We start from the raw sequence: 12,716 nt of genomic DNA, 5'->3' as shown, positions 1-12,716 counted from the left end.
AAAAACAAAACAACAACAAACCAAAACAGAAAGCCACCTGATCATCACTGCAAACGTTATAAAACAGGAATAAAAATATCACCACCCATACAGGAAAGGAATTGGTTTGAAAAATAGATTTTATGCCATAACAAAATCTACCCTCATTTTAAGAGAGTCTAAATATTATGAAAAAATCTTTGGGTAGCATCACTATTTCAGTGTTGGAGAGATTTTTGGTGTTTGGGGTTTTCTTTTGGGTTTTGGACGTTCTTTTTCATGTTCTTGGTTTGGTTTTTGTAGAAGTCTAGGAATAGAGCTAAAATTAGGGAATAGTGCACATACCAGGCACCAGGTCCACTGCATGAATTAAATATCCTACCTGATTTTCAAACTATACCTATCCTTCCTTGTGACTAACTCTGCTTCCATTCCTGCCAATACTGAGGAATAAAGTCAGAGGATGAAAATGAAAAAAAAAGAAGAGAGTACCTGGACAAAACTTTATGGAGGAAATAGACAAGAAAGAAGTGGAACAGGAGAACTGGACACATAGGGAATTATGACCAAAAAAAAGGATAGAAAGTGGAAAAATTGCACAGGAAAACAGAGGAGCTAAATTCACAGATGTTTGTCATCAGAGTGTTCATCATTCTATGCAAGTAAATCACAAACTATTTATAAAGCATAGGATGTGTGAGACACCAGGTTTCTCTGAGAACTCATGTAAATCACTCTTGGACAACTTTTCTTCAGTGTACATTAAAACTGTCTTCTTTAGGCACTAAATCTAAGATACTCTGACACCCAAGTCTCTAATGTACCTGCATCTTAGAGTGATTGAATTAGGCTCCTTAGGGAAGGTTTTTTTATTATTATAGGATACAGTTAGGAGCTCCTGAGCACGGAATGTCCTAGTGTGCCTATTCAATTGATTCCATCTGGAATTTTGAAGGACAATTCAGTGTTCCCACACACTAAACATGAAATGCAAAGTCAACAAAAATCAAAAATCATTGGTTCATCTTAAAAATTGCTGTATCAGGGCTTTGGAGGAAAGGAGGAAATGAAACTCTTGCAGAGAACTTAGTGATTTAAGTCCAGAAGATGACTGGTGTGTCTTGGAGACTTGCCTCCAGGAATCTGACTGAGCACTTGCCATTTCCCAGATAAGTGCAGTAACTACTGGGCAAGAGACAAGACTTCTGTGGAGTAATTCTTCACTTCTATTGAAAATAGGCTCACTGTGCAGAAAGCTATGCAAGATTTATGGCAGCAGACAGAAGAAGAGTAAAAGCAGGCTTGAATTTTGCAGCCCTGAATTACAAAACCTGAATAAAGTGTATAAATTCCAGTAAGCAGGAAATGAATGTTCATCTGGTGAACTTTGCTCCGAACTGAACACAGCAGTGCATAAAATCTGACACAGGACACAGAAATTTGTCTAGACAATCCCAGTCTGGTTTACTGGCAACAGCACTCCCCAGCCAGGGACTCATCCTGAATAAATTCCTCTGCTCAGACTTCTGAATAAATTCCTCCAGAGAAGGACAAAAATGAATTTCTGATTACTGATTTCAGACACCAGATATTACATGGTCCTGCAGAGCATGCAATCTGAATATCTGAGTATCAGATACCCTAATCAGGGAACAGACAGTCTGCTATTGTTTCTAGGTGGAAAGACATTGTGGAAAGATGACTGGGGGTAAAATCAGAGCCAATGGAGAAGTTATATTCACATCCTAAGAGAGGTTACAATGGTATCGTAATTTTAGGGAAAAATACAGTTGTGGCTTCCTAGATGGAATGAATTTGGTGTGTCTGAAACCTGTTCTGGGGTGATTCCCCACACAGTGGGATTGTCTTTCAGTGTTTCCCATTGTCTTGGGATTTCAGAGCCCTCCTCACCATCTTGTCTTTATTCCCAGCTGCCACAAGGAGCAGCATGTGGAAACAGTCACCATCTTTTTCTGGAAAAGCCACATGTACATGACCTGCAGGGAGTGTCTGTCATCTTCTTGTCCCATCTGCCACGGGGAATTAAGTCAAGGGGGTGACCCATCTTTTTGTGAGAAAAACACCTTCTCTTCCTGTATACATTTTGTTATCATTATTGCTGTTGTTGCTGTGTATTTCTTATTCCATTGCTGTTTGCTTTCAATAAATTTTGATCCCAATCCAAAGTCTGCTTTTGTTCCTCCCTTGCCAGAGAGGGCAGAAGGAAGGGAATGGTTTATTTGGAGTATAATTTCTGGATGGTGTTTAAACCGCTGCACAGTTAAAAAGTTCAACTCCCTAATAACTTTAGCAGTCAGTGGCCTTGCAGGACAGTCCCCTTTAAGAGACAAGCATATACTTAAGGCATCAGTAGTAAGAGAAAAAGGTTGGGAGGTTTATCACATTGGGAAAAGCAACCCTGCTTTAGAAGCAGCAGTGGCAAGAACTGGGTTTTTTAGATATATTGGCTTGCACATCTTCCTTAAGAGAACCCCCAGAGAACTCTAAATCTCTAGAGATAGAATTTTGTACAGCATAGACTAGAAGAAGGCAACTTCTGAGAGAGGCTAAAAACTCAAATCAGCTGGTGGAATAACATGAAAGGTTTTAAAAACAAAGGCCAACTTCTCCAGTTGTATCCTTGTGAGGCAAAACCATACTTTCAATTCAACAGCTGTAAGAGGCTTTCAACAAACACCACATTTTCCCCCTCTAAGCACTCACAGGAAAACCTCCTTCTCCCTCTGGGAGAACTTCAAAGGCTTAGTTTTGGATCTACTCCTTGCTCTTCTCAAAAGTTTCCAAGCCTGTACTCCTTGAGACTATCTTGTTGGTATACAGACTGAAATTCCAGAAAAGGATCTGAGCTGTTAATATTTGGTTGTGCTGTGAAAAGCTCTCCCTCCATGAGAGGATTTAATAGGACACAAATCGCAGCACCCAGGTCAAAGCAAAGAGTCAGTCATTTAAAAGCATGCTGAAACACCCACAGAGGAAGCAGCCAAACCCCACACACACCAGACAGACTGTCCACAAGCCCTGTACAGCCATCTGTCACAGTGAAAAGCTGCTTTTCCCACCTGTGGCTGTGGAGGAGAGCGTTGAAAGCCAATCCATCAGACCAGCTCGTGGTGAAATTGGTAACGTTGACCTGCGGGTACTTGCGAGTCGATTGACGGACCCAGCTCAGCAGAATCATCTCACTGTTTGTCTGCTGCAGCCCAGCCATGATGTTTTTCATTACATCTTTGACCTGCAATAAAAGACAGAATTTGATAAATGATTGAACTTATTAAAAGCTGACTCTTTGTTTTCCTGAAATGAAAAACCTTCAGTTAAATAAGTTTCAGCCCTAAAGAAAAACTGCTAAGTAATTAAAGAACATACTTGTCTCCTCAATATAATGGCAGCAATCAATTCTGAATGCTTAAAGACAACAGCTACTGACATGCATGAATTCATTCATCCCTGTGCCACAGGTGAAGCAGGGACAGAGAAAACACATTTGTTAGCATCACTTGTGGTAACAGAGTTCTTTCAAACTGAGTATTTCTCCTTGTGGTTTTCTTTGATCTGGAAATACATCCTAAGTTAATATAAGGCATTACAGCAAAAGTTGATAAAATGATGAATAGCATAAACAGTGGATCATGTTTTTGACTTAAAGATGCAAAATATATTTGCATACATGCCCTTGGATGAAAAATCAATTTATTGCATGCATTAAAAGAGTATTGCATATGTTTCAATTTTATTATTTTAATGAAGTTAATATTCCTTTTTCACTAGAGAGAGTTTACCAATCTACAGTTATTATTTTGCAAAAAGCCTAAAGGCTTTTATAAATATTATCCTGGAGTTTGACATAATGCAGTAGATTTTTTATTTCCTATCAATTTTTCTACTAGTTAAAGAGCACATAAAACTTCTATTAAGAATTATTTTCCTGTAAAGTAGCACCTTTTAAATCATTTCTTTCCCCATATATCTTTCAGAATAGCAGCCCTTTTAAATTATTCCCTAAGATATAATTTAACTATAAAGTTGCTTATTGCTGCTTATTCACTTAGGGAATATTGCATTTCATTATCATTTTCCCCTTGAACTGCTCTGCTGCCAGTATCAGTCATTCAAAGAATAACATTCATGGCAGAATCTACTTTATGATAAAGTGAGGACCACTTTGAAGCTGTAAAAATTGTAAGATAATATGCAGAAGCTGTAATCTGAAAGAACAGTCAACAAAAACAATGACAATTCATTACTGTGACATTGTAGAAAAAAAACAGAGATAACCTTTTATTGCTGAGTACAGTAAATTGCTCACTAGTTTTACAGTAATTAATTCATTCATTTGATTTTGTGAAGATATGAATTACTGAAATAACACTTTGGGTTTGCATCTCAGATGCATATTGACCAAAGATTATCAGTGCCTCTAATTTTCGTTTTGAGCGTTATGTGTAAACTTTACATTATATGTTATTAATTTCTAGGATGGAAGGAGAAATTTATCCTCTAAATTTCATGGGACATGTTCCTGACTTCAGTCTTAGATTTTAATTTGCACCAATGAAAATTAATAAAAATTAATTCAGATATGAATAGTTTTTATTGTTGTCTCCATTTTTACATCAGGAGACAGAAAATAAAGTGTAAGAAAATTAGGAAATATACTCTTTATTTTTGCTTCATATGTCTGACTGGGTGTTTTGCATTTCTTGACATTTTTAACATCTTTATTTTTGAGAGATGCCAAAGTTGATTTACATAATGTAGCAAGAAGATGTGATTTGGCCTCTGTATTCCCAGACACTTTCACTACTAGAAAAATACAGAATCTTGTGTTTTACAATAATCTGGATGCTGAAAAAGAAGAAAACTTTTGCAATTAGCATCTGTTGCACCAAACATAAGCAATAAGAAAGACTAGAAAATACTAAAGTTAAGGAGACTTGTCCAAGCTAAGATTTCATTGTTCATTTTGTTTTTTATCATAGGCTTATAGATTTTTCTGAATATTATAGCTTCTGAACAATGCAACACACATCTGGATTAAAAGTTAACTGAATGAATGCAGAAACACCATATTTAGAAATAGAAGAGTTCATAATACAGATTATGTGTTTGAGTTGATATCAAAGAGAAAGGAGCTATGTCTATGAGCAGAGATGATTAGACAAAATTAGTAAAAACTGGGCCATCAGGAAGGCAATTATTTGGAAGAAGCCAGGTAATAAGTCCAAATCCAGCATTTATTTTTACTTTTCCATAAATGAGTACAAAACAGCTTCAATCTCACCTTGTTGAGTTAAATATGCTTACAGTAGATAAAGTTTTGTTCTCCTTTTCCGTATTTCTTTGCAACAATAAAAACTGTTAAATTTATGATTTTTTGTTACATCCTAGGGAAAGTCAGACATTTAAAATAACAGAGTAAAAGGGTCTGACCTCATCCTGAATGCTGAGGCCCTTTCCTCTTCAGTGAGAATTGGTGGATAACTCCACTTTTACAGCTGGAGCCACCCTGTCCACCTGAGTGTCCTGAGGGGCATTTCCATCCCAGCCCACCTGGCACCTTGGCAGCACCATGCCATGCCATGCCAAGCCATGCCATGCCATGCCATGCCATGCCCTGCAGCACAGCACCACGCTGTCTGCAGGATGGCTGGGTCCTGAAGCAGGATCGGTGCCTGAGCACAACAGTGCTGGCTGATATTCTGGTGAAAAGGAAGCTTTTTGAAGGCTTCTTGGTTAAGATGTACTGCTGGAAAAGTGGCACACAGAGATGTGTTCATGTCAGCCTGAAGAGCTTCCAGACAAACTCCCTCAGCATCCAGGCTCAAATGCTGCAGCTATTTCAAAGTGCCTCTGCTTCTTGCTGCCAGGTGATGAGTTGACCTCTGCTACTCATTTCTTTTTTACCTCTCCTTTCTAATGCAGTGTATCCTGGCAGGACACAAAGCTTTCAGGTGTAGGAAACTCTGACTCCCAGAGAACAGATATTCTTGCTCTTCCTGGGGAATGGACATGTGCTATGGCAAAGGGAAAATATTAAATTTTGATAGAAGGAGGGGAAAGGACAATGCAGACATCACTGAGATGGCTTCAGAAATGCCAGGCTGCCAAAAGGAAAAGCTGTGGACAGAATGAGAGCACTGCTGTTCTTGTCACCACATGAAGACAGTGGCCAAAAGCAGCACAGCCAGCCCTGGCTCACAGCACCAATGGACCTTTGATCTTCCCACTGCAGGGCCATGTCCTGGAATCTGGGCATGTGTTGCTGTGTGTGTAAGAGGAAAAGGAACACAGCATGATCTCAGGCTCACACCACATCTCTTTCACCTAAAACCAACACTCAGGCATGTAACATTTTATAAGACTGGCACTTGGCTTCAGTATGCCAGACCCTAGAAAAGAGGGAGGGAAGAAATAATCTGAAAAGAAAACTGTTCTCAAAGCAAGAATTTTTCATTTTTCTTAATAAAATAGGAACCTTACATCTCTCTGAGAGAATCACTTAGCATTTTTTACTCGCTAGATCTCAAGTATTTTGACTGCATAGATTACATTTTTATAGCTAGAACCACTAAACTCCTTCCAAGTACATTTGATAGAACATTTTTAAGGACATTTTCATAGATATTCAAGACACCTATCAAAGTAAAGGATATTCTTTGTTCATTGATTTAAGGAGGACTGACAGAAGCATTTCATTTCCATAATCAAAAATCAAAATTAAAATGGTAATTCATATTAAAATACTGACGTGCATAATAACCCTGATGCTTTTAGTAAGTATCCAAATGAGGCTGTCAGGCTGTTGAAATACTCCCCTCTGAAACATTTTCTTTATGTATAGATCTATTATTTTATTACTTTTCTCAGAGAAAGTCAAGACTTGGGCCACATTTTTTGCTAGGGGTTTTCTTTCATGGTTTGAGCCTGGCACAGAGCCAGTGCCCCCCATGAAAATGCCCTCACCCTGGTGTCTGCTGTGAGATGTGACCAGGAATAAGCAAAACAGGCTTTAGCTTAAACATAAAGAACACTTTATTACCTAAACTACAGGAAAATAGGGAAAAACTATAAGGAAAAGAAAAAAATTGAAGACCTTACAAAAAAACCACTTTCCTCCTCCCCACTACCTGACTTTCTCAGTCCGATACATTCTCCCAAATCACCAACTGCCCAGCCTTGGCACCACACTTTAGTATACTCAAACTGCAGTTCATGAAGAGGAAAGGAGTCCTTCTTGTTCCATAGGCTTCCCCTGGAAACACACTGAAACCTCGTGTGCTTCCCTGTCACTTCGGCACCGCCCGGAAAAAAAAGTCCTTTTGCCGCTTGTGACATCTTCCTTCCATGCCCAGTGCTCTCACCACTGCGCATGGCCAGAGCTGCTTTTAGGGTTGTCTTTCAAGGATGCCTTGTCTCACTCCAAAAAGGCACAGTCTCTGCTTTGGGACATCTGTCCCCCCCATATTTTTCCAACCCCCTGGGGCCGGGGGGTCTTCACGATGAACCCTCCTGGTTCTGAGCCACTGCCTCCCCCTAAGTGCAGTCTCTGTGTCACAGGAACAACTGAGTCCATGGCCACAAGAAAAGTCCAGCCAAAAGGCCACTCCAAATCATCTCTCCCCATTCAATCATCTCCACGTTCTTCGGGCCAGGTCCTTGTCTCATCTCATCTCTTATCTCCCTTCTTATTCAGCTTCGAGGAGGATTAGCATTTTTGCAAGGCCCCAATCATGAAAGAAAGGGGTTAAAACTTTCAGTCTCTGTCCCGGAGCTGCGGCACTCCCACGCACGCTGCCGCTCCGGCCGGGCACTCTTCCCCCCCCCCCTTCTCCTCCTGGGCCGGCTGCTATCACATTCGGTGTCGCCGGCTCTCTCTCTCTCCCTCCTGGGGGGGGAATGGCTGCCCGAGGGCTGACTCCCTGGGGTCTTCCACCCTTCCATCTTCGAGGGCCTTCTCACCTCCCATCTCTGTCCAGGCCCAGGGCCTACCACGTGGCTGCCCCTCCCCCGCCCAGCAGCAGCGGCTGGACGTGGGGGGAGATCTGACCTCTTCGCCGCGACGTCCCAAGAGAGCCTCTCAGGGCCAGAGCCCTGCTTTTTAACCCCTGTGTATTCTCGGAGGTGTGTCCAAACCCCACTGGCTACACCAGGTGTCAGTATCAAACTCCGAACACCCATTGGTTTGACCACAGCATCCCAGAATTCCCACTTCTTCCTGGTCAAACCACCACAATGCTTTACATGAAAATAAATTCACTACTAAAAACATAACAAAACACTTTACACACTGTCATATAGAATGTTTTCCCACTCTTAAGGAATTTCATTAAATATAACAGTTCACCAATTTATAGTTTTCCTCGGTTTTTACTTAAATGTCAATGCTGTTGTGAGGCTGGGATCACAGAGCTGGGAGAAAGAGGGCAGCAGCTTCAAGGAAACAGAGTCTGATGGATTCAGTACCATAAAGAGCTTTGGGAGCAGGTGCTAAACTGAGAACAATGGCTCAATTTCAGGTAAAATTTTATTAATAATCTGAATAAGACAGGCTATGTAAGAACACAATTACCACAGGGGATACAGAAAGCCATATTTCCACCGCTCAGATGCACTGCCTCTACCACGTCAACCCCTGCCTCTCCTCAATGGAACTGCTGATATCCATTTGGATTGCTACTTGTCGCAGTCATATTTTCTGGAAAAATCCCTTTGCCCAGGATCCTTCTCCTGGGAAGTTGAGAAGCCTCAGAGAAAAAAGAAAACAATACAATCTCATATGCTTCTCCTGTGTTTTGCTGCTTTGGAATGTGTTTGGAGATTGTTTATCCAGCTGGTAATTGTTCCATTGGTTTCATGTGAATTGTTTTGACTTATTGGCCAATCAGGGCCAAGCTGTGGGAAACTCTGGAAGAGGTAATGAGTTTTCATGATTATCTTTTTAGCCCTCTGTAAGTATCCTTTCTGTAGTATTCTTTAGTATAGTTTAGTATAGCATTCTTTAATATAATATAGTATCTTAATAAATTAGCCTTCTAAGAACATGGAGTCAGATTCATCATTCCTTCCTTTGTCTGGGAACCCTGCAAATGCAATAGGTACTGGCACTGTTCCTTTCAGGCACCTTTCTTCTATCATCTCTTTTCTTAAACTATTTTTCTACAAAGAGATTAAAATTTTTGTGAGACCATCAAGTTGTCATATGTAAGTAAAATTGTGCCCTTGTATGGTCCTGCCTGCAGGACATGAAACTGGAAAAGCTTCTTGCCTGTTTATCTACAACAACACAAGCCTTCACACAAACAATAATCTCATGTCTTCTCATGTTTTTTTGTTTTAGATGTAGAAAGATGAATTTCCTCTAAGTGACTCTTCTCAAGGTCTGCAAAAGCAGGACTGCACCAAAAAACACAAACTACACAAACATGCACTAAATTAAATAGCCTGTGCATTCCTATTCATTTGTCTTTAGGCCTTCCACAGACCACAAACAAATGTGGTAGTCTTGGTATATTACCAAGAGGAGACAAGCGGCAGATAAGTTTGGTGGCCCTGACTCTGTATTAACAACTTATTATGTTTCCAGCCGCTTCTTACCAGGGACAATCTGGGATAGGGAAACCAACAAGAATTTGGAAGAAGAATTTCTTAAGAAATTTACAGCTTTGTGTCACCATAAGTCCTGTCAGTATGTAAGATCATACCTACCTATAAACAGGGCAGAAAAATCACAAATATATTCTAGATCATGCAATTAACTTCAAAATGTGAGAGAAAATCTGGAGAAGAATGGACTTTCTCCACAGAGTTGTAAATAAGCAAATTTACTTTGAACTCTTCCAATATTTTGAGGGAAATAGGAAGCAAACTAACAGCTCTGAGTGTTTTGGGTTTTTTTAAGGAGAAATGCCAAATATAAATATTTTTTTTAATTAATCATCATTTAGCAACAACAACAGTGTTATTATTTAATAATGGGTTCTTGTTGTCAATCAGGTTTTAGCTACTCTTTAGGAAAAAAAACTAAAATTGAATTCTAGACAAATTGGAATCTTATTTAAAGAAATTTAAATACCTGCCATCACAGTTATCACCAGGCTCAAGATGAAGCTTGAAATGTATCATTTTTGCATTGCTAACAAAAGTTTTTTGGTTTTTACATGGCTGCTGTCAAAAAGCTCATCAGGCTACACCAGAACCTGTGTCTTCTGTGTGTCTGTGCAAGTACATGTTTAAAGGAATGGTGGGAATGGTTGAAAAGAAATTAGTAAGTACACAGCTAATACTAAAGCACACCTTTAACACTGCTTCAGGATAAAATATGAGGAAAACAAAATATTAATTTGAACATGATTAGTCATCTCAGTCCATAATTTCTTCAAATTAAAACAGAGTGATTCAAGGATTTTTGGTAAAAGTTGTATAGCTAGGTATCATATTCCATCTGCTCTTAATAAGCTATTTAGATCAATTTTATGCAATTAAACTGGGAATATTGAAACAGAGACAAAGGAAGCAGTGAGTTAACAATCTGCAGCTTTTCTCTGTTGCTATTGTCCTGTAAAATGAGAATAAAATTGTTCCCTACTCAGATGAATGATACACATCTTATTTTTGATAAGAGTGCTTCAGTTTTCAAGTCTTTTAAGCTTTGTTTCCCACCACCTTTTCTTTTTATTCTATAAAACACTTGTGGATTATTGCTTGGGGAAAGAATCAACACTATGGACAGACTCTTATCCCAGATTCATACGAACACAGTGATTCAGAACATCTAGATGATAGATCTTTTTGAATTTTGATTTTACTGTCATTTCAGAATTTTTTTAGTTAAGTGTCCTCATCTACCATGCTGGTTTTTATGTGATCCATTTCATATTTCTCCAAAGAGAAAGGAAGCTAAATGAGCCACATCTGCTTCAATAAATAGGCAGTCTAGCAGCTTTTTAATGTTCTAAAAATAATTCTTGGCAGGATGGGTCAGCAGGAAAAAAGCAACTGGTGTGATTATTTCATTAAAATGGAGAAGTCCCTCTTTCTAAGATACCAAAAAGAAATCCACATTGGCTTTGTCTATCCATTTTTGTTAGGATAACTCATATATATCATCTATAATATCTGACCGTGATATTACAAAAAAAGTCAAAAAAGTTTCTGCTAATCTTGTAAAAACTATTTTTTCTTCTTAACATTGTCAATATCCTTGATAATATGTTAACAGACTGCCATAATATTTTCTGATTTAGCACATTTAGCAGTGTCTATGCTTACTTTGTAGGTTGTTGCTAGATAACAATGGAGAAAAGATCAGTGAAGTAAAGGTATTTCGTTAGGAAGTAATGAGCAGTGCCACTCACCTGCCAATGGAGGATTATATTCCAGATCAATCCAAGGGTCAGCTTATGATTTCCATCCACAATATCTGAGCTCCCTATATTTACCAAATCAACCTATTATAGAAAAAAAAATTGTTAAATATTAATAACAAGCATAAGAGGCTGGAAGGAGATGAAGGGATTAGGCTAAGGTAAATATCCCATTACTTTTCTGTTGTTCCACAAACATACAACTCACACTTTATAAATGATACTATTAATGTTCTGGAAAAAACCAGCGGTGATCTGGAGTTCCTATAATTCCTATAATTCCAGTTACAGCATGTTGTGTGAAATATAAAGGGGAAAGCAATAGTTAATAACTATTAACTATTAACTAATTAATAATATTAGTTAGTTATTAATTAATAATATTAATATTAATTAGTTATTAATTAATAATATAGTTAATAACTATTAACTATAACTATTAACTAATAGTTAATAACTCAAATATTTTTCATATGAAGCTTCTGCAATTACAAATCACACAGACAGAAAAACTACTGTACTCTGCTTTGTACTGCCTTACATAATATAATTTTCTGAATGTTAACACACGCACATCTAGACATTGTAAGAACCTGCAAGCCCAAGACATTATATATTTAAATTAAAATAGGACTTAATTTTCCTTAATTCAATGCCATAATGTATAAAGAAATATACAGGATGTGCTCTGGCATACAGATAAAGAAGTGATTGTGATCTAACAAGTCTTTTCCACAACAGTTCATCCAGTAATGTTGTTTTCCATAATTGCATCATGTATTTGCAATTTCATAATGCATCATTATTTACCACCATGGAATTTTCCTTCCTCCACATGGGAAATGATCCTTCACCCTCCCCCACTTTTTATACTATCTGAATAAGGAAGCCAAACTCAGGGTTATAAATGGAAAACTATAAGCTGTTCTGCATATTTGGATAGAATTATGACTCTAAAATTGGCATCCTTGCTGTTTCATAGATGCAATTTTTCATGGTCAGAACTGATGGTTATTATTGCAAAGTGCCCCATTCCTTCACAAACTACATTCTGCAGTCTCTAGTGCAGTTCTGAAGTTATTTGATGTTGCATCTGCAAATTTAATAAAGTTTTCACCCTCACAACAAGATGCTTTATTTTAATTTTTGGGTTCTTTTTATTTTCAATGCATCTATGTATAAGTCATTTTTACAAACCACAAATCAGATATTTTATCAAGAACTCTAAAACTCTTAAAGAGCTCTTTTCTTAAAGAATTCCATATTTTGTACTAAAAGCACATGAGACTGGCTATCTATTCTAACCATCAATGTCTTAGAACATTTCCCAGATGGAACTTAGACTTTACATGC

The 12,716-nt window shown here is 38.2% G+C and overlaps 1 protein-coding gene across 13 annotated transcripts in view; it reads right to left on the bottom strand.

The window, feature by feature from the left end:
* The window catches only part of DMD (dystrophin), a 1,146,493-nt gene that overhangs the window by 765,617 nt on the left and 368,160 nt on the right, over positions 1-12,716 (bottom strand). For all 13 annotated transcript variants that reach the window (XM_074534563.1, XM_074534577.1, XM_074534568.1 and 10 more), the window contains 2 exons: positions 11,355-11,447; positions 3,060-3,232 (listed from right to left, as the gene is read on the bottom strand). In XM_074534563.1, coding sequence (XP_074390664.1) covers positions 3,060-3,232; positions 11,355-11,447 — 266 coding nt within the window. The remainder of the gene's footprint in view (positions 1-3,059; positions 3,233-11,354; positions 11,448-12,716) is intronic.

Source organism: Zonotrichia albicollis, chromosome 2 (assembly GCF_047830755.1).
Source record: "Zonotrichia albicollis isolate bZonAlb1 chromosome 2, bZonAlb1.hap1, whole genome shotgun sequence".
NCBI lineage: Eukaryota > Metazoa > Chordata > Aves > Passeriformes > Passerellidae > Zonotrichia > Zonotrichia albicollis.
Note: the sequence above shows the minus strand (reverse complement) of the source record. Positions and strands in the feature narration are given on the sequence as shown.